Genomic DNA, 27,476 nt, shown 5'->3' with positions numbered 1-27,476 from the left:
CTCTGGAGAGCAAGATAGGAAGAAAATCAGATTTAGTAACTGGTGTGAAAGTATATTGCTCTACTGGAGTCTAAGTAACCACCCAGAGTTTCTGATAAAGGGGTGCTGTTTTCAAGAAGCTTTTATTGCACAGATATACTTATGCACATATGTACATATGCACACTTTCCAAATACTTTGGGGCAGGAGAAGAGTGAGTTATCTAAACCTTTGCATAGAAATTGAATGAAAAAAAGTGGCACTGGTAAAAACTCTTCAGCAAAAATGAATTATCCAGTGAAGTTGAGCAGCAGAGATACTAAATAAACTTTAACAAAAAAGTAGTGAGAATTAATGACAAAGTATTTAAACTAAAACGTTAAACTGTTAAATAACAGCCTATACATAAGTAATATATATATAATTTGAAAGGTATTTAATTACCTTTTTGTTCCACTTCTATTGTAGAGAGAGAGGTAAAGAGAGAAAGGAGAAAAGAGAATAGATTAATGGTACTGTATTGGCCAGGTACTTTTCTTTACCTCTTTCAAATGAAAAGGAAGCTTTATTAATTTACTTTAGTATGTGAACATTTTTTATATATATATATATATATATAAAGCCTTTCCTCTGATATACACTGGACATTATGCAGAGAAGCTGAGCAAAAATACAGATATATTTTAACTTTACAAAAATCTTTAAGAAGAAAAAAAGCAACCAACACTTGGGACATACAAAGCCCCCTGAACTATTTGAAATACCTCCTCAGCAGCAACCTTGGACTAGTTTCTTAGAGGAAAAATAAAATACCCATACACTGAAATACGACTGATACAGATTTACGTATGGAATAAAAACTGCAGGGAGAAACTTTATAGAATATACATCTTCATATATTTCACAAAAATCCTGTAAAATAGAGAACCCTACTTTAAGCAGGAGAATATTCCCTTATGACACAGAGAACTTAGGAGAGTCAAATGAAGCACATTAGTGGATGTTTGCAGAGTCCTGTCTCAGAAAAATAAGCTTTAGTAGGACTTGGGAAAAAAAATCTAAAGTATTGTAATACTTACATGATTTGTAAGATCCTGAAGACATACAGTGTGAATAAGTTACAAATATCTAAGCATATTAAAAAAGCCCAACTCAGAACTCGATGGATATTTTAACGTGAATTATTCACCATGCATCATAATGCTGCTGAAGAGGCTCGTCCCTTCAGACGAAACCCCTTGCAGTCAGAATAAATAAATGCAGTGCACTTATTAATTGCTAAACACTCAGTACCAGTTTCTATAGCCAAAAGCCTCCTGTGAGAGGTCCTGGGGGCCTTCATCCAAAAGGGTTATGGCACAGCCCTTCTTCCAGCACGGCGGGGCCCCAAACAGGTTCTCGCACCCCCAGCCCTTGGGTTTGATGGTTCTTTAGGGCCTCTTCCCTGAAGGTGTAGGAGAAGACAGGCCCCATAAAATATCACTGAGGGGGAAGTGAGAACTTGCCAGCAAAACAGTATGGTTTTGACAGCTGAGAGATCTCTGTTCAGAGAAGCGAGACAGGAATGCAAAGGTATGCACGCGCACTTTGTTTTTGCTTGCCCAGAGTTCAATCTGGCCCCTTCCAGACCAAGAAACTTGCCAAATGACTGTCCTCTGGTGCTGGGACTGCAAACCCCTTTGCATTCGAAAGTCTCATTCATTTGGATGGGAAACTGCAGGCTCAACGGAAGAATGATTTCAGGGTAAGACTGCAAATGCATTGGCTAGACATGTGGATCTGCACTTTGCCGTATGGGGAGGTGTACATCCGGAGCCAACTGCAGCTCCCAAAATTAATGCTTCCAAACTTAAACAGTCTTTTTTACCTGAGCTTTGATTCAGGCTCCTTTCTACCTCCTAACAGGTTAAGGTTAAAGGCAAATGTTTTCACCATGTGGCTGTCAGGGCTCTAGGGAGTAGAGACCACGCATTTCAGTGGAAGCACCTGGTTTCGAAAGGGAAAGAGCTAGCAAAATTAAAAGGCACCAGACCCAGCAACTGGAGAAACCTGCAAAGCAAATGTTCTCCCCATCCCAGACTGTGGCTGGCCACAATAAGTAAAGTATTCAGAAAAACACTAAATGTCCCTGTCAAAAGAAAGAAAGCAAAACGACATATCTCCAAATGTATGGCTTCACAATGATTCTTCTGTCTGATGGTATACCATACCTCTGGCAGCATAGAAGGTAGTAATTTACATTTCCAAACAAGCAAAAGCTTTTTTAATGCACTCAAACAACAGTGTGATATTGTAAAGCAAGAAGAGAGAAACTTCTGCAGGAGATAATATATTCATGACCAGCTGAGCTGAGTGACCTGAAGCATTGATTACCCTTATCCTGAATATCTCGTATGTGTTATTAGCGGTCAGTGCCATATCCAGCTCTCTTATAATTCCAGACATGGTATGTGTTTTGGTGACCTCCTGCATGGTGCTTTCCATTGTATCCCAAATACATATTTTCTTCCTGCTGATTTAGGACTTAATGCTTTTGAAGTTCAGTAATTACTCAGCTTATATTGGGATATCATATTATTTGAACAGGTTGCATGGGAAACTAGGACATTTTAAAAGGAAGGGTCTAATTAGTATCTGATTATCTGTTCAATCATGCCACATATCACTGCAAAACTGTCTTTATAAAGTATTGCAAGAATTTTAAAAATTTTGCCCAAATACAGACAATTTTACATCTTTGCAATGCCTGTGCTAGTCCACAGAATTTAAATACTGTTTATAGCACAGGAGATACCTTATCTCCCTACAGGGATCTACAGATAAAGCACATGTACACAGTTATTTCTCTTGCAGTGAGATCTCCACTCCTGCTGTTGCTATGCTGGAGAATCACAGAATTGTCTAAGTTGGAAAGAAACTTGAAGATCATCTAGTCCAACCATTAACCTAACACTGACAGTTCCCAACTACACCAGATCCTGAAGCGCTAAGTCGACCCTACTCTTAGAAGAACAAGGGTATTTCATCTAGATTTCCTACACTGGTTGCAGGCCAGCGACATTGGCTTCAAGAGTGCCAGAGGCCCAAAGGAAATCAAGATCGACTTGCCAGGGAGTTACAAACAAGACTTTCCATGTACCCTGATTTTCTCCCGTTTCTTCAGATGGAAGAAAAACCGAGGCCAATGCATGGTCATTGGCTGCTACAGCCTGCCCCTGCTGCACCTGGAGCCAAGCGATCAGGCAGATTCCTGCCACCCACTCAGAGAAATTGCACAAACAAATTAATTAAATGCTCTTAGTACTGCTGGGTTGAGGATCTGAAAATACACTCTTAATTTCTGGCACAATTAACACTTGAACAACATTAACTGCTCATTTTCTTACCACCATGTTGAGTTGCACTCAACTATTTAAGGCAGAAGCACGCAGCGGCAGAGTCCTGTAGAGAGCTCTCTCCCTGGCACTGCTTCAAACCCGCAACAGGAGCACAAAACTGAAAAAAAATTATCTGAGCAGGGGGGATGTTAAAAGTCAAATTCAAAAGTAAGTAGAAAGTTGTGCCCTGTACTTTGCCAGCTTTTTTTTTTTTTTCAGGACTGATGTTTAATGGCAGAATAAGTATCATCCACTCCATGTTCCTGTCCTTCACAGGTCAAACATGACAAAACAGGACTAAGAAAACAGGTTTTTGAGGTTCACATAGTAGCACAAGATGCAGTGTCTCAGCCATGCTGGGGGTGCTTCATGCCAGACATGGCTAACTGCTGCATCTTGCCTCCACCACCCAGCTTGATCAGATGCATGGGAGGTGAAGCCGAAAAGCGGCCATGGCATTAGGGAACCAGCTAAGGAGAAATATCGCCAAAAGGCCAGCACTGGACTTGTGCCCTGCTCCAACAGATGACCCATGCTGCAAGATGGTGATCATCACACAGCTGACTCACCACTGGGCCCTGAGCCGTGCTGGACTCCACCATTAAGCTCCCTCTAACTATAAAACAAAATCTGAAAGGTGCCTTGCACCAGGGCTCCTCATACGAGAGTGGTCTGGGATCTAAAGCCTTTTCTTCCTTTGTCTAACCCCTAGACTCAAAGCTGCTTGGCCAGCCTTGTGTCAACAGCAAAGCACCCACAACTCCCGACCTTTGACTTGAGGGTGCTACTTCCCTGGAGCACACACAGAAAGCTCTCCCAACATACTTGTTTCTCCCCAACACACACACCCCATCTGTGGGTTTTAGGTTGAAGTTGAACATGTTTAGGAAGCTGCAAACCTAGCAATGCACCCCAAAGTGCACCCATGTAGAGCCTGCTTGGTGATGAAGGTGCTCTTCTGTTTTGAAGACATGACTGGGTGCTGGAGTCTCAGTGTTTCTCTACTAAAAGTAGGTTCAAGTAAAGAAGTTCAAAATTCAGGGCACCAAAGCACAGTTGATAATAGATTTCCTTTTAGCTATCACAATAGAAAGCAGTAGCCTAGGCAACTAGGCAATACAGAGGCAAGGGCAGCATCAGATTCACAGCACGTCCTGCACAGCAGATCATTGATGACAGGACCCCATAGTCAGTACTAGAGAAGCTCTGTCCTCTAGGATGTAGTAAAATCTGCTGTTAGGTAGGATGTATTCCCAGTCATGCTAATAGCAATGCACACATGAGCTCCTGAGCAGTTTCTCTTCCCAACATCTAAAATTTAAGAAAGTGGTTGAGGCCCCTGAGGAAAAGTAGCAGTTGACAGATTAGAGGCAGCGTGAGGGTGAGGCACAGATACTGCAGAGTGGTCAGCTTCCTAATCGTTCCTCTGGTTCCCCATCCTAGCACCCAGCCAGCAAGGCTGAAGAGGACCACACCTATACGTGTTTCAAACCTGTGGTGCTCTACCATTGGGAAGCACAGGTGGTACAATCCTGATGGGGAAGCACAGTTGGAGTAAAGCTGAAATTTGCAGCATCAGATCTGAAATAAATATATCTAAACTCAGGAAATGAAAATATGAAAATACTCTTCTTTTATTAATTTGTACTTAAAACACTCAAACCCCCACTTACAATCTGCCAGAACAGTTAATAGAGCTAGCTCAGCATTTATATGAAATGAGCTGTTTTGGCAACCTCGGGTTCAAAATGCTGCAGAAGTACCCATCTCTGCATCGTCTTCTTCTCCTGATGCATAATTAAAATGACAAAAAAGACCACATAGCCAAGCTCAGTACTCACTCTGTGCCGCAAAGACACAAAACAAAGCACATGCCACCAATTCTCTCATCCACCTTCTCCTTCTAGGAAAGCCTGGAGTCCCACTGCTGTACAGGTGGGTGGTTGCTGGACCTCAAACACCCTAATAACAGGAACATAGTCACATCTACTGCAGCAAGCTGTAGCCAGCAGGTCATGACATTTTGCCTTTAGGTAAAGGAAAAGCAACAGCAAGGAAGTGGTCTTTGGTCTCAGTCCCTTCATTGCAACTGTCCCCACTACTGAAGATACAGTGACCAGCCTCCATCCCCATTCTCCACATCAAGCTGAGTCCAAGCCAGAATTTAGTTCCAGTCCCATTAACCCTAGTGAAGCACTCATTTTATGAGCTTTTAATGTGAAGAGTTTTCACATGCAACAGGGAAAGCCCTCTTGGGTCTCGGCTCAGAAGCAAGCACAGGGAATTGAACCATTAGGTTTTCTAAGACCACTTTGCAAATACTGCTGCTATCTTCCCATTTTTTGCCACCTAATCCCACTGTACTAAGATTATTTTTTTTTCTTTCCTCAACATGACAGGTTTTCTAGAAATCATTTTCCTTCCTTTTCAGAGCAAGAACAATGTCAGCTTCCTTTGGCAAGGTACAATAAATAAATACATAACAGACTGCACTTCATGCCCCACCACTTGTCTTTACCTGGGGGATCTTCAGTTGTGCCAAAGGCAAGCACGTACATGCCGCTAAATGGGGAAAAGACCCCATTAACATTACCTGGCTTTGCAATCCAAGTCCATACACTTGAATGTAAAGCACTCAGACTTTCATTCTCTAGCCAAAGGAATGAAGAAATTATTATCAATTATATTGCCATGAATTAACTTTCTCACAGCCGCCAATTTCTGTTGTGAAAGAACTACATGCAACTTCAAGTCTCTCCATTGCAGTTCTCCACCAGACAAAACTATTCCACAAGCTAAGTTTTAAAGTCTGTTTAGGTTCAAATTATTATAATGGTGGGACCCACTTAGTCTGTAACATTATTTATATTTCCAAGAAAATTTAAGGTTTCAGCAAACAGAGTACTTTTTTCTTCACTGTACATACCTGTGTGTGTCCATTATACTCCCTCCTAAGACTGGCAAAAAAAAAAAAAAATATTGCACCAGAGAAATGCTTGCCTTTTACAGCAAATGAAGTGCTAATCCTTTATTTAATAAAAGGCAGGAATAATCTCACTTGCTCTACTTCCAAATTACATTTTTCATATAATACCCAGGCATCAGTGAATGAAGGTGCTCTACCTTGTGTTACAATGGCTTCATGTAACAGATTCCCAAAATTATCACCTCCTAATTAATTTTGCTGTGAAGTATAGAGATTGGAAATGTCAATAATCCATAAATGCTTTCACAAACCACAACCTAAATTAGATCCTTAAATATGGTATCTATAGATTTGTAGAAATCAAAACTGTCGTTTTTTGTAAGTGGATTTTTTTTCCCCTTAGATTTCCATTCATCTGATGAATTTGTGAAACCTTTCAAACCATTAATTTGGGCTTCCTTAAAATGTCAGTGCTTTCAGTCTGCTTTTTAATACATAATAACTAAATTTAATAGATGTTCACTAAAATAATACTAAGAATTATTAATGTTAAAACACCCGTCAGTGTAATTTACAGTCATCAGGACCCAGGAAACCACTAATATACATTAACTCTTGTCCACTAGAGGTTTCTGTAAGAGGAAAAAAGTTATAGTTTCCTATAGAATTACCTTATGTATTATAGATCAAACTTCAGGCTATTTTGGGAGAAAGCCATCTTTTTGTTAGCCATTTGTATAATGAATGGCAGGCATCAGAGGCCTGAGCCCTCACATGGACTTTCCCCCAAACTCAAGAAATTACAAATGCTTTTCCATGGCACTGTCCCCATGAGGCAAATTTTCCAGCAGCTTAACTACTATGACCTCATTTCCTAATTTTAGGTACCAAAACACACAAAAAAATACACCTTTCAATATTTTGTTAAGGTAAAAAAAAGTATCAGTCCTGCAGAAAGCCAGAGAAACTCTGGGATTCTGAGTTCTGGATTTAAACAGTAAAATCTCTGCCATGTGCCTGGCCCTGCAAGTGCTGACGCTGTTGTGTAGAGTAGAGATCAGTGAGATGGTTCTCAATGGTTTTGCAATCATGAATTTTTCCCGAAATTCCATGAATAATTTCTATTCTGTCTTTGCCTCTCTCCTCTTGTTATTATTCCAGTGGCAGTCATAGTGACTGGCTTCTCTGAAGAAGCAGACACTTCATCATCTTCAGCAGATACTGAATGTGATTGTGCTGCACTTCTAAATGTATTATTCTAAGAGGTAAATATTTTTTGCTCAAGTAAAGATAATTCACTTAAGGTATAATGAGTCCTGCACTGGAAAAAAAAAAAAAAAAAGAAAGAAAAAAGCAGCAGCAAGTATTGTTATATTCAAAGTTCATTTTCAGAAGTATCTGACTTTTTCCATGTGTATAAATCTCTACTGTAGATGAGACTTTATGTTTAGACCATCATTCCAGAGATAAAGCAACCTGAAAAAAACAATTCATCCATGAATTTGGGAAATAAAAAAGGTTGTTTATGCTAGTCAAAGTGTTTGTTGGAGTACTGGCCACTGCTCACCGCCATCACAAGCAGAAAAATGAGCCAGGCAGAATTGTACTGTGACCCTGCAGCCAGTAGCACATCCCCCTGTTGTCACCAGTTTCTACAAAAAACAGTACCAGTAACTTCTTAATTCACTGCAACTCTCTCAACTCATGCACCAGAATTTTCCTTTCAAATCTGTCACTTAAAAAGAAGCAGCAAGATGAGTTAGCATGAGAGGGAAAAAAGGGTTCGTACAAGTACTGTGTGAAATTCAATTATGGGTACAAGTCATTCAGCCAAAGTTTCCTTGGCAGTTGGCCTCTTATTGTTTCCAGCACAACAGCAGATGAGTGAGCTGCCATTAAATTACAGCAGAATCAGCCACCTGGACATCATTCTCCCATCATAAAAAAAAAAAAAAAAAAAAAAAAAAAAAAAAAAGATAGATAACCGAGCATTTTTCTAGGATATTTATTTAATGGTGCCCCTCTGGAAAATGTCTGGGCACAAAGTGAGTACCAAGAAGCTGCTTCCCTCCATCAAGAAAGGCTTCTGTGCATGCAGAGGTGGACCAAGCGGTGCTGGCAGCAGGGTTTCAGCCTCCATGCCTGTTGAGTATGGCTTTCCAGGGCAGGAACCTACATGACACCTCACCAGCTCAGCCCAGGAGCACTCAGAGATGGGGCACGGAGAGACTGACAGAATGGCTAAAAACCCCACAATGAAACAGCTGTCTGGGAGATAACCTTGCCTGATAAAATCTAACCCCAGAAAGCTCTTGTAAGCAAGTGTGTCTAGGTCTTACTCCCCTTGGTCATTCAGCCCACATGTAACTGGGTCGGGTAAACGGAGCAGGATAAATACCCCACTACTTCCTCTTCCTGGGATGTCAAACACACAGAAAGATCACTTGGCAACTAGGCAAATGTAGCTAATTAAGAATAATTATTATTTGCATAGCTCTTTATATCTTCCTTGCCTGACTTTAAAAGGAACAAAAGTCTGAAGTTCATTAAAGATTTGTTCTCATGCAGGCATGAGATAAATCTGGGATGTCAAGAGCCTGACAGAGCCATCAAGGCAAACGTTAGGTGTCTTGCCTTAGGCAGTAAGTGGGAAGGGAAAAATGTCTTAGGTGGGGGAACGCTGAATTAAAGGTCTGTGTCTTTTGGTCCGATTTCTCTCCAAAGAGGAATAAACTGTTTGTCATCCTGCCAGCTATGAGACTAGCTATAAAATAATGGATTCCACAGGCCCAAATGAGGCTAATCATGATTGCCAAGGCATGTCTGTGCTGTGAGAAGTGAGTGAAATCTGATGCTCTTCAGAGAAAACATTTTTTGAAAAGCTCTTTGCTCTGCAATAAGCCTTGGCAGTTATCTCATGTCTTGGAGTATCTACCATATTTCTTGTTTGATTGCAAGGCATGTTGCTGACACTGGCTGCTATGGCTGAGTTTCCTTTAATAAGCTTTGGTAGGTAAAACACCGCTTCTTTTTAGCTATTGAGAAAATGGTAAGGAGAGATTTTGCATCAATTGCCTCTCTCAGTAGTACTTATTCTTAAGTGTCTCCAACTGGATGCTGTAGTAAAATGCTCATCAAAATCAGAAGAGGATTTCCACAAAGCCAAACAACACATTTGTTTTCTCTTCTCTGAATTGGGGGAACACCTACTAAGTATCTAGGGAGGTTGGCTTTTACCGTAACCACTTTGGAGAGCAAGTGAAGATCAGGGGAAGGAGTCATTGGACTTCTTTAGGAACTGGTCCTTTGGAACAAGATTTTACAATCTGGTGTAAATTTTAAAGACATCTGCTATTTGAAAGAAGAAGGGGAAAAAAAAGAATCAAGGCATGACTTTAGCATTTTTAGGTTTAAGTAATTAACGCAAGTGTTCTGTATGTGTGCGTGCGCACATATGTGCATTCATATGCAGAGGAGTGACTTCCAACATTTTAAGATTTAAATCATTAACCCGAATGCGTGTCACACGCACATACATTCACATGTGTAAGGCAAAGGTACTGGCATAGCTTACACTTTGAGGCACATTCCCAAAACACTCTAAAGAAATGACTCTGCGTAAGTCTTGACACTCACATCTCATCTAGAAGCCGCTAAAGCAAGTATTGCAGAAAGCTGCTTAGGAGTCTTCATTTTATCTTCTCTTTTGCTCTGTTTTTCAGTACTGAGAGTCAACAAAATCTCAGCTGAGAGACAGATGTTTCAGAGGAGATCATGCCCTGCCAAATTGTGAAAGGTTCCCATGCCTTTTCCCCAGTTCATGCTCCAGAAGTGCTGGGGAGATGGGAGAGACTGTGTGCACGCCTCTGCAGTGCAAGGCAGATGGGCATAGCTGCCTCCTCGAGGGGTACGGGCCAGAAGGTAACATTAAATGTGCTGGTTCTGCTGAAGGTTTAGGGTGTCCTCAAACACCAGCTGAGCCAATCTCTCTCTGCTGTGCACAAGCATCTTCCTCACCTCTGTTTCACTCATCTCCCTTCCATGCCAAACACCCATCAATCATTACCTACCAAACAGCGCAGAAAACCCTCACATACTTGCAGAGCTGACTGAGGAGCAGAAATGAAGCCGGGAGTCCCTGCAGTGCTCTTGGCAAGGCTGCAGCAAGCCAGCCTGCCACCAGCTGAGGCTGCCGCACAAGCAGGCCCTTGACAGGTTGGCACTGGGGTGTATTTACTTAACCAAGCACGCAGGTAAATGTATTAAGGGAGAGTAACTTGCAACAAATGCGTGATCTGATCCCAAGTGTGAACAGACAGCACTTCATGCATTTTGGGATTTGGCTCCTCACTGTTTGTATCTGGGACTAAGAAGGATGACATTATATTTTATACTTATTTTTTAATGAATAAGTATTGATATAAAGCAGGGACCTAGCTGGAATGAAGTGTCACTTTAAAGGAATACATCTGAGACCTTTAACTTGCACTGGTACATTCAGTGAAGTAAAAATATTATTCTGCTTGGGAGAACCACAAATTACAGCAATAAAATATATGCAGTGAGTACGTAGAAATTTGGTACTATTTGCAATGAACTGACTATTAGGCACCGCTAAGACCTATCATTTTTGCCATTAATGAAAAAGAGAATATTTTATTTCTAATTTAAAGCATAAGAATTTATGAAGGTTCAGAGAAGTCTTTTGTGTGCTTTTGCAACAGCTTAACTTCGAATATATTATATATTTGAAAATTAGGATCCTTGAGCTCTTATACGATATTTACTGGTGCACATTATTGGAGCGGTCAGTGTGTGGTGCCCTCTCTCTATTTAATAGCCAATGCAGCATTTTCCCCATGGCATCAATAGATTAAAAAGAAATATTCTTGCTAGAGTAAAAAAAAAAATGATGTGACAATGAAGCACACTCATTTTGCTATGAGGTAATTCAATAAATCTGTCTACTTTGTTAAGGCTTGGTTTTTATGTAAAACAACACTTATTTATCCTGCTAACTTCAAAGTGGAAAAAGAATGAAGGGTGAGGTTCAGTTTTCAGTCCAGCTTTTAGTAATGTGCAAATAGGAAACAGGGCTAAGAGAGACTATGAGAGGTCTGGGCAATAGAACCAGATGCCAAGGCTATTCCTGCTTTACATAAGAGCTCTCTCCCCTGAAATCTTTTGCACAATTTAGATGAGTCAAAGCCACAAGAATTGAATGACCATGCTGCCAGAGGTTCCCAGAGGGACATTAATGAGGCCATGCTGATATGATGGTGCAGAGGACTCAGCCCTTTCCTTTCACTGTGTGCCATTCTCTTGTGCATTCAGGAGGCCTCATCTAACAGTTGTGATGGGAGTGTGCCATGGCCTGAGCCCATGAACAGCACAAGCACAGCTTACTGCATCTCCTCGGAGAGGCTTTTGAAGATTCAGCTTCCTACCAAATTATTAAAAAACTTTGGGGAAGGGAGGGAAGGGCTTTTGAGAAGGGTTGGACTAAAAATAAGCACAAATAGGTGACCCGAGGCTGGTGAGAAGACACCGCACCAGGTTAGAATTTGAAGTGAAACAGTTTAAGACGCATCACCATTAAGACTAGTATGGAAACACTACCTAGAGACCATCTAACAAGATACAACTAGTAGGCACCACACATCACTGCTAACCCATCCTGGTTTTAACACATTCACACCTCAGAGGCAGCAGTTTCTGATGACCAGCAAAACACCAATGTAATAATAACACGTGTTCCTGGCAGTGATAGCACATTATAAAATTCAAATCATACTTAGGCACAGCCCAGCAAAGGTTTAATCAACTGGCCTCAAGAGACTTATGAAAGCCTTGAATGTTGTGCATCTTCATCATGATCTGAAGGCAAGAGCAGTGTGGGGTTGTGGCTGGCCCACCCTACTGCTAGAAGGAGCTTGTGTAGCATGGTATTACACAAATGCATACTTCTATAAAAATTTAAAGAACTTTCAGTATGTTCCTATGGTCTCATTGAACTAATGCACAAAACAGAGAAACAAGAAGAAAGTCCCATGATGGATCTACCTGGGTTGACTGAGGTGGAAGTCCTGATCTTTAGCACTGAAGACATTAGTCTAAATTAGCAGACCACCAATGTATTTTTTAAAAAAAGAGGTCTGATTATAAAGAGAGCAGGTATTCAGCAGTTACAGAAAGATGATGCCCCATATCTTGGTTCAAAACCAATGTTCTTAATAACAGCAGATTGTGTGTGTGACCTGAGACTCAGAGAAAGGATGAACTATGTATTACTTCAGCTGAAAAACTGCCCTTCTCTAAAATCTAAAGGAGGGGGTGCCGGGGGCTTTTGGCAGCTGGTGCTGCCTGTTCTGGTGTCACACTCAAAATGGCTGAGGAAAATAAGTAGATGGATGGGAGAGCTCCAGCACTGCATGCTCTCAGGCAGCTGGGAGACACAGCTGACATGGGGGTGGGGGAGGAAAAGGAAGAAGCAGCGGGGCCATCCTGCCCTTTGGTATGCACTGAGGTTTTGAAGACCCCAGTCCAAGTTCCCAGCAAAGGAGCCCACCCTTGGGCTGCAGTGTCCAGGCTGGTCTGGCTCACGGTCTGGGACCTTTACTTGTGATTCATGATTTCAACCAATAGAACACGTGCCCTTGAAACATGCCATTGGAAAGGAATAAGCACAGAAATGCCACTTCACATGGCATTTCAGGGTGCACCAGAACAAAGAACAGCCATAGCCATCCCTGCAAAAAAACACCCAAATCCCTCTTGCGTGAAGGTACATCCAGAAGACCCCACGCTTTCCTGTCCTCTCCTTATGTGACCACACATTCATCTCTTCCAGCCAGCACTTCTGCCGTTCTCACTCCCACAGCTGTGCAGCAAAGACAGCATTCCTCATGACAGCTGTGAAATCTATAGGTAAAGACAGATCTGATCGATTTACAGGAACCCCCGCTGCTGAGCCAAGCTGCTAAGCAGTTCATAACCCCAGCAGATGCCTCTGTTTTTAAGCCATGGGGAACCTTCTGGGTAAGGCTATGGCGTTGCTCTTGTCGTGGCCAGCGGGCAAGAAACACAAGCTGGAAGCAGCCTGCTTTGCTGGTTTCCAGATCTTGCAGTGGACCCGACAGTCTGCAAAATGTACCTTCGACTGATGGCTTCTGGACTCTCCTCCATTCAATGCAAAGAGAAGGTGTTACACAGCACCAAACAGCACCTGAGCAAGTAATATCTCTGTTTTACAGGTAAGGAAGCCAGCACAAATGCCCACACATGCGGGAGAGCTGAGCACGCACACGACCAATGTGATCAAGCAATGCCCGTTTATTACAACTAAGAAAGCCCTTTTATAATGTTCTCCTGCACACGTGAGTAACATGCAGTACAAGTCCTCAAGACTGGACAGTTAACTTAGCCCACGCTTTAAACCTTCTTATGATTGGATAAAAAGTGCCACATCAGCCTTGCCAGGCTTCCTGCCTCGTGTAACTTCCTCTTCTGTCCCAGCCCCTTCCGGGGGTTGTTTGTCTCGTCGAGTTTCTCCCCCCTCATTCAGGGTAACATCCTTATCGCATTCTTGCTCAGGCTGAGGCTCTTATCAGTCTTGTTCTCATGCAGGATTGCTCACATGGCCATTCTCTCGCAGAAAGCCCTCTAGAATCCCAACACACACCCTGAAATCCTAGCAGAGCAAGGATCAGTGACCTGGCACAGCTGGCCAGGTATTTAATTCACTGTCCATTAGCTTACAGCAATTCTCAGTTCACGAACTCTCTAGCAATATTATTTCTCCAGTTTTCAGGATGGCAAATGGGAAGAAAACCCAAGGATTTTACAGTTTGCTCCAAGTCATGCAACGAAGTCAGAGGAAAACTGGATCAGGTGCTCATGGCACAATCTGTAGTGAATTAAGCGAAATGAAACTGTGTTTGACATATGCACAGCCATGCATGAATGCAAGGACAGGAGAAATATGTTCAATGAAAACCTGAGATGACAAATCTAGTACATCAGAGCTCTTCAGAGATGTGGATGTTCCACAATAAACCTCTGTTGGCTGAAAATGTCTCATTCCTTCATGAAGAGTGAGGGGAGCCAGGAGAAAGCATCCACAATATAAAGAGCAAGAACACATTAAAATATCCTCTTATTCTCCCTATATGTTTTGTTTGGGGGAGTGGGGGCTCTAAGAGAACTATGTGTATGTCAAAAAAAGCAATCAACACCTAAATAGGTATTTTTAAATTATCTGTAATTTCTACCCAAAGCTACATGCCACTTTGGGTTGGAACTGCACTTTTAAGTTCTTCTCAGAAAACTTCTATAATTGCTTACAATTCTGGTCATCTCTGACTGCATCACAACCAAATATATAGAGAAAATACCAGCCAAAAAGAACAAAGTTTGTTTTCTGAAAAAAAGGGATGAAACAAACACTTCATGACTCACATTCACAGGAAAACAAATACTAATTTTAAAACTATATACATATTCTCAACTTGTCATGCTAATTCTCTTAAGCAAAGGCCTTCAGAAATAAAAAGCATTTTGTTTATACTTGCTCAAAGTTAGAAAAATAATACAAACACTAGATGGAATATGACGACTCCCCAAAACATTTTGTTTTGCCATGAAGAAAACTGGATTTTTCATGGACGTACCTTGTCATGACAAAAACTGGCTTTTTCATGGATGTACCTTGTTTTGTTCCTCTTAATCTTATTTTAAACACAAGCCTCACAGATGTTGCAAAACTGTTTCTCTGAACACTCCTGTTATGCATGCTGGGATTCAAAACTTAGCCAAAATTATGGATCAACAAGCCGTATTTTCACTGTGGGTGTGACTGGCATGACAGCAAAGATGCCAGGCGAGGAAATATCCTGTTATTTTTGATGGTACTTATCCTATAGCAATATCCCAGGGCGAGAGCAGAAATAGGCAGTTGTCCACTGCTAACGTGAGAAAAGACTTGCTCTCCCAATAGATTGTTAAGTTAAACAAATGCAATAGTCAGGGTTAATTAAAGACTGATTAAGATTCCCATTTTGGAACAGTGGCAGGAAAATACTACCTGCTTCACCCAAGGTTGCCCATGGAAGCCAGGACAGAGCTGGGAAATGGTACCAAATCTGTATTCCAGCTCTTTCCCATAGTCCAAAATCAACTATGAAAACCTGCAGGTGTAAAGAGCAAACCTTGAAGGATGATGATTGCAAATGCTGTTGGCATTCTTTCAGTGTGCTGTGTGTAGCCTAGAAAAGACACTTTGTCCAGGTGATTTTAAGGGTGATTGGAGGGATGACAGCATGGTAGTCTCCCTTTAGAGAAACACCAAGCAGGTATACAAGTTAATTTTTCTGTTCCTCTAGTCCTACAGGTTCAATGTTGTGAACTCCTGTGGATCATGTTTGCTCAGGAGAGAGGATGCAATGGTCAGATTTGAACACTGATGTCTCTTCAGTGAACTCAGAGCTATTTTCTTACAGTCTTGCTACCTGCCTAGTGGCCTGTCAGCTGCTGTCAGCAGAGTCTGGTTGAGAGTGGGAAAAGTCTGGTCATGGGGAGACCTGCTCGAAGGAATTGAGGTTTGTTACCTTAAAGAATTGTTTCAGGTGTCAACTGGACAAGCACTTCCTAGCGACAGCACCCTCCCCACACACACACATCCCCCACCCCACCCCCGATCCGATTCTACACTTGGATTTGTTGAGCAGCAAGAGGGAGAAAAGCCTGTAAGAAATGCTCCTCTGTCTTCTTCAGCTCATCAAAAGCCTGTTTCTCTTCCTTTGAGAGCTGGGCCTGGCCTCAGCCATTACAAGGTTAAACTCCCAGAACAGGCTGCACTTTGGAAAGCCACCAGGAGATTAAAGCTAGTGCACAACACAGCTGCTCCTCTTTTACGTAAGTCAGCTCCCAAGAGGAAAGGCCATGGTCATGCTCTGGACAAAGTGCCAATTGCCTTCTGGATGCACTTCAACCCACCATGATGCTGGCAAAGGCTCAGAAGCAGCTACGCCCAGCACCCCGTTGTCAGGGCAGCTGTCTGCATGAACCTGCTGGCAGTGCCCATCCCAGGAGTGGGGATGGCTGAGGAGGTGACAGCCATCATCTCCAGCAGCCAAAGCTGCTGCGATGCCACCAGCATGGTCACCACTGGTGACCCACTGTGAACGAGGTCTGAGGCAGCTGGGGATGGGGAACAGTGTTGCTGCTTGATGGATATCAAACACAGGGAAACAATATGAGGTTGGAGCCACAGCCTCTTTGGCAAATGGTCCAAAGGTGCTGCCATCCTTCCTGTCTCTAACAACAGGACACATGGTGCTCTCACTGATGGTCCTTCTCCCCCACTGCTGATGTCTGCGCAGCAGAAGGCTCTTAGGTTGCAAAGTGAAGTCAAACTGGAAGTGGCTTTGCATGTATGCATGTACTATAGAGCTACACTAGTCTGATGGATGCCTATTTTGGCCACCAGAGCTGCATCAGTTTGTATTGGCTCTGGATAACAGCCTTCTGTCTTCTTTCCTAGCAATGCCAGAGGAGGCCAAGGATCACCAAGATGCCACCTTTAAAAAACACAGACCAGAACCATAAGAAAGTGCAAAACATGACAGCAAGAGCTGGAGTTCAGGATCATTGCGAGACCACGTACAGGTGGCATGCAGAGCAGGGAAGAGTAAAATGAGATGTTTAGGTGCTTCAAGAAAACAAATGTCATGATAGACAGGTAACAGTGGGCATAGCCAGTTAGGCCCTCTATTATGTTCTCGGCTCTGCCTGGCCATGACTGCAAGGGTAGCCTTAATGTAGTGATGTGTGTGACACGCACACAATAGCTTAGGAGTCACAGGACCTTTAACTCTGAATCTCTACTATAATAGCAGGAATCTGCCTATTAGACAAAATGTCATTTAGCTGAGGACTGAGATGAAAAGAAACACCAAATCCCACCTGAGAGACAGTATGGGATACAGTTTCTTCCAGGAAAGGGTTAAGAGGCTCTGCAAAGCACATCTTGCTACCCCTGCTGGTATGGAGGATAAATGAAGAGCACTTGGTGTGCAGAGAGGACTTCAGCTCTGAACAGTGCAGTCCTTGGGGAGGAGCCCTAGGAGCGGCTCAGCACGCTATTTTTTGTTGCTTTCTGTGTTAATAAATCTAAAGGGGGCTTCAAGCTTTGCATACAACATGGACTTTTATTTATAGTGCAGGTCAGGGAAGGCTCCTGCTCACAAAGTCGATAGTGGAAAATGGCACTGCTGTACACAATATCATCACGCCAGGGACCTGAGTGTGCAGAATGCTGAGCTTGTTGACTGTAATCAGAATTTCTGCTTTGTCTCCAACCTTTAGCCACATAATGACTATGTTTCACAAGAGGAAAACTTGGATGGAAAATAGTGGCGAACAGGTTAGGGCATAACGGGTTTTCCTTCTGGACCATCAGGATTCATCCAAGTCACACCCAGTCAACACAGTGTTTGCAACCATGACCTTCTCTGGCAATTACAGCTTCGCTTTCTTGTTAAAATGTTTTATCCAGCAATGATTTCGCAGCTCTGTGAAGCATTCCTGATTAGATTTTCAACACTGTTACACATGAGGTCCCTTGTACAGAACAGTTTCCACACACAGAATGTGAGAATCGCCATTCAGCAGTTTTCAGTGCACTTTTTGAAGGAAACTAGAAAGAGAAAAAATCTTACTTTATGAAGAAAGTAATTTTAAAGTGCTTAAAAATTCTTTAAAAACAAGCCACTTTTTTATGTGTGCATTTAAGCAAACAGGTGTATAAATGAAACTTTGTTAAAAGTGAAAAACTAACAACTAGCACCATACATGTTCAGGACCTGTAAGATAAAATTGAAATAATCTATAGCACCATCATAGGCTATTACCCTGCAGTTTTAGGGCAAACAAAGGAGGAGCAGAGTCTTTTCAATTTGTCCAAGAGTAATTCCACGCATTAGAGATGGGCAGGATGGTTGGGGTATTCAACAGTCAGTATAAAAACCTTCAGTTCATGTCAGACGAAGTCTTGTACTGAATATTTTAAAGAGAGAAAGGGGAAGAGGAGAGGATAGAGATACATTATGATCAAACTAATTTAAATAGGAAGAATACTGAGCACATCTGTTACTTTTTCTAAAAGCAATATCCAGCAGACAGAGGAATGGAGAGGGAGATCTCATGCCTATGGAACAGAAATGCATTCTGTAGCACCAATGTCACACTGTGTGTTGGGACTGAGTGTGTGGTGTGGGTTTTGGTAGCAGGGGAGGGGGCTACAGCGGTGACCCCTGTTAGAAGCTTCTCAAGACTTCCCCAACTCCAAGCAGGACCTTCCTCTGGCCAAGGCTGAGCCAATTAGCAATGGTGGCGGCACCTCTGGGATAACGTATTTAAGAAGGGGAACCAGTTATAAGGTTATGAGAAAGAGTTGTAAGGGAGACACCTATGCAAACTCTGAGGTCAGTGGAAGAAAGGGAAGAGGAAGTAGGGGAGATGTGCTGGAGCAGAGACTTTGCTGCAGCCTGTGGTGAGTGGGCAGGCAGTGCCCTGCAGCCCGTGGAGGTCACCGGTGGAGCAGATGCCCACCTGCAGCCCGGGGTGGGGGGTCACATGCCAGAGGAGGTGGCCGTGCCCAAAGAAGGCCAGGGCACTGAGGGAAGCCCCCACTGTTTGTTGCTTAGAGGACTATAACATGTTGGAGTAACCCATGCTGGAACAGTTTGTGAGAGCTGCAGCATGTTGGAGCAAGTTTGTGGATGCCTGTCTCCCATGGGAGAGACCCCACACTGGATCAAGGGAAGAGTGTGAGGCATCCTCCCCCTGAGGAGGAAGGAGCAGCAAAGACAATGGGTGAAACAATATGTGATGAACTGACCACAACCCCCATCCCCTTCCCCCCTGCACTGCTGTGGGGCAGGAGGTAGAGAAATTGAGAGCAAAGCTGAGCCCAGGAAGAAGGGAGGGGTGGGGCTAAAGTGTTTTTAAGATGTGGTTGTATTTCTCACTGTCCTACTCCGATTATTATGTGTTGTTGATGGTGGTGTTTGAATTAAACTGATGTTCTTTTTCTTCCCCTAATGAGTCTGTCTCTTGCCCTTGACCATAACGGATGAGTCATCCCTCTCTATCCTTACCTTGATTTCCAAGACTTTTGTTTTTATTTTATCCTTCCCTTTCCTGAGGGGGAAATGAGTGAGTGATCAGCTGTCTGGTGCTCAGTTGTCCTCTGGGCTCAAACCACAACACACTGTAAGGCCAAATCTGTTTCCTTCTAGACGATAAAAATCTAACACAAGGGAGTCAGGCCATTACAAAGAGGAAAACTGGAATGATGAAAAACACGGCATGCCTTGTCCTCTCTATGACTTCCATTGCAACACTCCCAACTGAAGTATAAAACATCTAGACACAACTGGTCCAAAGGATCTCTATAATCATGGAGAGCTTGCCTTCTCCTAGGATGCCTTGAAGTAGGATCATCAGTATCAATGAGTTCAATGTTTTTCAGGGAACACAAAAGGAAGTGAAAGAAATGATTGGACAAAGACAAACGGCAATCAAATCCTATTTGGTTACTCAATTTCTATGTCTTCCAGCTGATATAATTCTAATCCTTTAAAAGCATTTTACTATGAGAAGTTCTGAAGAGCTTACATCTTCTACACTTACCAAAGATGCATGGGCCAGCAATCAATAGGCTTTTTGTTATTTTATTTAGTCAATTTGCTTAAAGACAATGAAATCCTAACATCAATACATTTGATAAAATTCCACCCCAAGTAAATAAATAGACACAGGATTTGTAAACGTTGCTCCATTAGTAGTGAAACAGTCAAGGATCACCTCTTCTGTATAAAAAGAGAAAGTGTGTCCAAAAATTCTAAATAATGATGACTTCACACTAAATGGAAGAAGATAATTTTTTTTATCTATTACTTCACTCATGAGGGTCACCTGCCAAGCCTGCTATTTTTCTCACTCATCTTTTTACACTTACTTGGTCGCCTGAGCAGCCAGGAATAGTGCAGGCAGTATGCAATGTCCACTACAAAGCAACTTTAGCAGGCTAACCATCAAACAAGGTTGTATTAATCACCTCTTGCAGACTAAACTGTACAGAGACATGATTGGGTTTTCAAAAACACATAGCTACTGCTGTATGCCTAGACCAAAACATTTGGGGTTTTTAGTTCAATTGCATGCTGCAGGTACACACAACAGAGTGTTTATAATTCTAGCAAATTTCTTGGTATCGAATTGTTTTTAAGTCCAGGTCAATCAGGTTTGAGGTCCAGCAGACCATGAAGTTGGAAGAGCTCTTCCACTAGGTACTGGACTACTAAGGAAGCTTTGCCTCTGCACAAGCATGACAGATCAGGCATCTCCCTGAGAAACTGAAACAATTTTTGTTTGGATTTAAGGTAAAAGGATGACTTGAAGTTTGAAGTAGCCGTGCTGAAATTGTGTTTTCTGCTCCATTCCCATTTTAAGGAAGTCAAAAGCCTGCCCAAACAGCCAAATGGGAGCATCCACTGCTCCAAAATTCAGGCCCACATATTGCACTCTTTCCTAACTAGAAAGACGAGTAAAGCAAGAGTTTTCTTTGCATGTTGTCCAGAGCATCACCCAGCTTGCCATGCTTTTTTACAAAGCTGCCACATATCAGCACAGAAACGTCTCTGCTGCAGCACTGGGTGAAGAGAGACATCAGGATGCTGCTACATTTTAATTAATGTGTGAAAGGATTTCTGTTTTTTCAAATAAAATGTGTTTTAGAGCAAGAGATATTTGCATGTTCATTTCTTTAAATGGAACTAACAAGCCATGCGCATAATAAAACCTAAAATCAAAGGAAAAAAACCCTGTAACATTCATTTTCTCTTAGGTACCTCCAATTCAACATTTTCTGTAGCATATCGTTCTTTGGAGCTTTAATGCCTATGCTTTTATAGACCAAAACCAATCATTGCTATTTTGCTTGAAAGAAAACCTGCAGGCTGTGAAAAGAAGGCTCTAATTGACTTATTTTGTTTTATGAAAAACTTTGTCGCCAAATTCTTTATGCAGTAAATTGAATTTTCAAACTGATGTTTATCATATGTGCAATTGTTTCCAGAAAAGAATTTTTAAAACTGTGATACTGGACAGACCACTTGGGTAAAGAGCTTGCCTGATGTTTTTAAAACTAATGGTTGCAGTAAAAATGTCGGTCTGAAGAGGAAATAACAGTTTTGGCTTCTACTGCTAATTTCATAGGTTTCAAAATTGTATTAGGACATTCATTTATAGCCAGCATTAATCAGGAGTCATAAAGCTGTAGGTCAGAGCAATTATGTGCATTTAGAAGCAAGTCCATCATTTCTGTCTATGATTTTTCTTTGTAGGTGAAGAAGTTTTACGGTGAACATACACTGTTAGTCTCAAATAAAAGTGTATTTTTCCTTATTTTTAGATCCACTACACAGACACAATTCATTCTGGGAACTTCTGAAATTCAGCATGGCAGGCTGAATTTAGAAACAGAAGTTGTTCTCAGTTTGATGCTTTCTTACTGATCATTAACTGCCACACAGCTGGCAATGAAATCAACCCCCCAACTGTCTTTTAAATGCAATAAACACATAACTGGGTCATATTATTGCTGTGAATCATCTTTAGCCACTTTTACATCATGTCATTTAATATCCATTTGTAGAAGAGCTGACACTACCACTCTATTCCCGTTCAATATTGGAAAATTTAATTGGCTACCTATTTGACTTCAGGCAAACAGTGATAGAAACCAGACAAACTCTCGCCTCTTGACCCTATTGATTGACCAGTGTAAAACACACTGTTGGTACCACAGAAGACATCTAAACATTAAGTTAGGATAATTCTGCATTCCTGGGAGCAAACGATTTTGGGACTCTCTGCTGGCGTGATGAGAAAAACTTACCGAAAAAAATAGTCCAAGTTGACCGATTAATAATAAATACAATGTTCTGCAAGCCAATATCCTCCCAGAGCCTTGTCTTCTAGGAGAGCCTCTGCTCCTGAGAGAGGCTGCAAAGAACAGCATTTGAATTTAAGAGACTGAAGCTTGTAAAGCCACAGTCAGAGATGTGCAGGTATATTTATGATAGAGTAAGTGGGAATGCAAGAAATGAAGTGGAAAGAGAACAGAAGGGGAGAGGAAAGGTGAATTTTTAATAGAACCTCCCTGAATTCAGGCAGAGGAAAAGGAAAGAGATAAATAATCTCTCTGCAGATAACTCCCATCTCTACACTGTTTAATGGTATTCATACACCTAATTTCCATGGACTCTGATATCATGAGAAAGAGCAAATCTTGGGTACCTGGGGCTCCTTCCCACACATCCTGATTTGCAATGAGTCTCTCAACCTGCTCAGATTTTTGCAGCCTGCAAACTGCATGGCAAAGACAACTGACTTCACAGTAAAAGATGTAGCTCGGTGTTGGACCAAAAGCATCATGGGGAGGATGATCACAAGTGGGAGAGAAGAAGGAAAAAGATTCATCTCTTGTGCATCTTCAAGCAGAAGGATTTGGGTGTCAGGAGGTGCATCTCTTCTTGCCCTGAACTCTAGAGAAAATAAATCCTTTAGGCCTTGCATGATGCTCACCACAGTTCCTCAGAAGAGCAGGCAGGACCCATAGAGCGTCCAATCCCACCACAAAAAATGGGCTTTTACATTGGAAAATCTCTATATCCAGATCTGACCAACAGCACAATACAAGGAGTTTGCCCCACTGTTAGCAGAGTACTGCAGAATTCCTCTAAATTAGTCTGAAAGATTCCTCTAAATTAGTCTGAAAGAAGTGAATTTTATTTTCCTACTAAAATAAATATCAAAAGTAGCGCTTAAGAAACTTCTTGGTTAACTTTAGAGCTTTGTTTTGATTTATTTATTTTCTTTGCCTGAAGAGAGAGCTGTGTAAATGCTGCACTGTTAAGGGAAAGAAGTTCAAACTTTACATAAGGGCTTTTTGCCCAGTGTCTCTTGGCATGCTTCCTTGGGTTTTAGATTGCTTTGTATGGTGAAGCATTACAGAATAAGATAACACTGTGTTATCTAGGCACTAAGGAAGGGCTTTGCGCTAAAGAAATTGAGCCAAAATTTCTTTTCAAGGAGAGCAGAGAGTGCATTTGAATAAGCACTAAATTCAGCAGGGGAATAACTAATATGATTGGTTTTAAGACACAGAAATGAATATTTTGCTGTGTTATGAATGTTAAGTGTGAATTTTAAAAGGCCAGAGGAAGAACATACACACTTTCTACTCCCAGGTTCAGCCAAGACACCATAGCAATTTTATAAATCAGAAAGTAAGCAAATAATTGTGATTTATTTTTGAACGGCTACTATCACAAAATACCTCTGGCTCATTTGTTCTGGCAATATGTGCCTTAATGATGTATTTTGCATCATAGCCAGCAAACATTTTTGTAGCATATTTTGTAAAAGCGATGAAGATTTTTAACAGCCTGTTCTCCACCAAATTAAGCACCGATCCTGCAGATGCTTATATAGTTTATTTGTTTCCAGATAAGGCATGTGCATAGACTTTTATGTCTGTAGTAAAAATAGATACATGCTCAGAGAATGCAGTCTCAAAGATTGTTGGTCCAGTTTCTGAGGACTGCTGGGCTGCAGTCATCTGGATTCAAATTAATTATAACAGGATTGCTGTCATCTGGATTGTTCTTCAAGAGACAGGCTTTTATTCTGCAACAACCTTTCACCTCCTGTATTTAGAGTAATTGTTTGATTTTTAAAAGAAAGCAAAGTGACAGATGTAGATTGAAAGGAAAAAACTGGGTTACTGAAGGAATACACAGTATTTTCTGCAAAGTCAGGCACCTGACAAAGCACCCATCAACATCATCATGATACACCTTGATCTTAGGTCACCAGCTGGCTCCTTGCAGTAACATTGTACAAACTTCTTGAAACTTCAGGTAAGAAGTTTTGCAGAACTTCTCTGTCCCAAGGTCCCTTGGGAAAGGCTGATCGTTACTTGTGCTGCAAACACAAATTTCACCCTTGCCCAGACAGGTGCAGCTCCCTCCAAGATGAAAAAAAGCAGGATCTTCTTACATCGGAATTGATGTTTGCTCACAGTTTTCGATCATACTGTATTTCATGGTCTTCATTTTCAGGTTATTAAAATAGGATGTTATCCAACAAGTGGAGGGAAAGAAGGGGTCAGGGAGTTGGTTTCCATCTCAGAAGTGGCAGCTAAAGCTGCTGAGCAACATGTGTTACTCATTTGAAACGTATCACTCATTCTTAAAAACAATAATACATACCATCTGTTGCAGCCATTCATAATTGATAAGATTTGGTCTGAGTTTGACTGTGAAAACCCATTTCAACATGAGTATCGAAGTGCAGATGAAGAAGTGTTGCAAAGCAATTCATTGGAGCTTTCCTTGTCACACATTATAGCCAACGATGGCCAACTGTCTCCAGGCACACACATGGCGCTCTGGAAGCCCCATTTATCGAGTCATTACAAAGTGTCAGCATCTTCCCATGGCACAAGTAGTTTAATAATCTGGCACCATTTCCCTCAAACAGTTAATAAACAAATTGCTAGATGTTTGTGTGACTGTGCAGAGCAGTTGATTGTGTCAACATAGCTATTAAAATGCAAGGATACACAAGGCATATTTTAGAATAAACCAGAATATTTTCAGTTACAAGGAACCTACAATGATCATCAAATACCTCTTAAATACAGGCCTGGGGCATGACAACCTCTCTAGGAAGACTGTTCCAGTGTTTGACCACCCTTTTAGTAAAGAAATGCTTCCTAACGTCCAGTCTACATGTTCCATGGTGCAGCTTTGAACATTCTCATGGTTCAAAGAGCACCTCCCTCTTCATGTCCCCTCTTCAGGTGGCTGCAGAGAGCAATGAGGTTGCCCCTCCTTTTCTCCAAACTAGACAAACCCAAAGTCCTCAGCCACTCCACACAGGACATCCCTTCCAACCCTTTCACGAGCTTTGTTGCCCTCCTCAGATGCATTCAAGTACATTCACATCTTTTTTAAATTGTGATGTCCAGAACTGCAGACAGTACTCAAGGTGAGGCTGCGCCAATGCTAAATACAGCAGGATAATCACCTCTTCTGACCAGCTGGTTATGTTGTGTTTGATGAACCCCAGGATGCAGTTTGCCCTCTTGCTGCCAGGACACACTGCTCACTCATATTGAGCCTGCTGTCAACCAGCACCCCCAGATCCCTTTCTGCAGGACTGCTCTCCAGTCACCTCTTCGTTTATACTTGTGTACAGCATTACTCTGTTACAGGTAAATAATCTGGCAGTTGTTCTTGTTACATTTCATCCCATTAACCATTGCCTAATGCTCCAATCTATCTATGCTCCCTCTGCAAGGCATCTTGTCCTTCAAAAGAGTCAACAGCACTTCCCAGTTTGGGAAACTTGCTAATGGTACATTCAACTCCCGCCTCTGGATCATTGATAAAAATATTGAACAGAAACAGCCCTAAAATTGAGTTCTGGGAAACAGTGCTGGTAACTAGTTGCCACCCAGATGTAGCCCCATTTACTATAAGCCTTTGAGCCCTGCCACTCAGCCAGTTTTTCATCCAGTGTACCATAAGTCCATTCACCTCACAGTTGGACACCTTCTCCAGAAAAATGCTGTGAGGGACAGTACTGAAAGCCCTACTAAAATCCAGAAAAAATACATTTACCATCTTCTCTACATCCACTAGGTGGGTGACCTTATCATAGGAGGAGATCAAATTAGTTAAGCAGGACTTTCCCTTTGTGAACCCGTGTTGACTGTGCCTGGTGACTGCACTGTCCTTCTTTTTCCAGGTACTGAGGTTAGAATAACAGGTCTGTAGTTCCCTGGGTCTTCCCTCTTGCTCTTGTAAATTGGAATGACACTGGCTAGCTTCCAGTCTCCCCAGACCTTTGGTATACGATCAAGAGGGGTCCTACTGTAACATCCACTAGCTCCTTTAGTACTCTGGGATGAATCCCATCAGGCACTTGTGAACATTCAGCTGATACAGCTGGTCCCTTACAACTTCAATGTCCACAAAAGGGAAGTCACTTTGCCCACACTCATAGTCCTCTGTCTCAGGGGACCAGTCAGCCCAAGGTCTATCAGTATTATTAAAGACTGAGGCTAAAAAAGCATTGAATGCCTCTGATTTTTCTTCATCTTCAAGAACTATCAGTTCAATGTTTTCTTTATACCTCCTCTTACTATTAATGTACTTAAAAAAGCCGTCCTTGTTATCTGACACAACACTGGCCAATTTCAACTTCAACTGAGCTTTGGCCTTTAATATCTTCTTCCTGGAAGAACCACAGCTCTGTAATATTCCTTGTATCAAGGAAAAATCTGAGTAATTGTTTTGTGTACTCTAGGACTGGTTTGAGACTTTAATGGCCATTCAGTTTTGTCTCTTGAGAGGACATGGGATGACAGAGCAGTCCTCTTTCTCAAAGAAATGCCTTTCCTTCACACTGGAAATATCTTTTCCTATTACCATCACTGTACCACAAATTTCTCCACTCACAAATCTGAAGGCCTAGACTCACTCTGTTTAATAACCAAGGCTGCACTGATTTTAATATTGCCCAATTTCACTCTGTGCATCCAAATTCCCTCCAAGTCAACATGAAAACTCCCACGTGTTTCAGCAGACTCTCATCAAAAGCATGTGCTCAAAGGCAACTCAACTACTACAGCTTTATTAATCCTATTTTTAAAAAACAAAACCAACACCCCCCACCCCCCCAAACCAGAAAAAAACCCTCCAAAACTTTAGACATAAATTTAACTTAAACATGACAATTGAACCAGGACATATTTTTAATGGATTCTATTTGAAACAATGACTTTTTGTTTTGAAAGTACCACAAAATGTAGATTTGTCACTTTATGATGATTAGTAATATCCTCCCTCACCAGAGTCATCTGGAACATATTTAATTATTGACTTCATTGAAAGTACATGACACATGTTCACTCTTCTGAGCAAGTCTTTAAATGGACAAAGGCCCATTTGTTCCTTCTTCCGAAATCCAGCCTCAGCACACGAAGTGACCCCCAAGTTAGGCTTCTGTTATTTGCATATAGCTTATATAAAATGTAAACATGCAAGCTGACATTCATC

The 27,476-nt window shown here is 41.8% G+C and overlaps 1 protein-coding gene across 25 annotated transcripts in view; it reads right to left on the bottom strand.

Annotated features, from left to right (window-relative positions):
• The window catches only part of ADGRL3 (adhesion G protein-coupled receptor L3), a 528,954-nt gene that overhangs the window by 188,914 nt on the left and 312,564 nt on the right, over positions 1-27,476 (bottom strand). For 24 of the 25 annotated variants that reach the window (XM_026847580.1, XM_026847556.1, XM_026847565.1 and 21 more), the window contains one exon: positions 424-438. The exons of the other annotated variant lie outside the window; for it this stretch is intronic. In XM_026847580.1, coding sequence (XP_026703381.1) covers positions 424-438 — 15 coding nt within the window. The remainder of the gene's footprint in view (positions 1-423; positions 439-27,476) is intronic. 25 annotated transcript variants of the gene reach the window in all.

The sequence above is a fragment of the Athene cunicularia genome (genome assembly GCF_003259725.1).
Source record: "Athene cunicularia isolate RWA chromosome 4 unlocalized genomic scaffold, athCun1 chr4_part2, whole genome shotgun sequence".
Classification (NCBI taxonomy): domain Eukaryota; kingdom Metazoa; phylum Chordata; class Aves; order Strigiformes; family Strigidae; genus Athene; species Athene cunicularia.
This window is presented reverse-complemented; position numbering and strand designations above follow the sequence as displayed.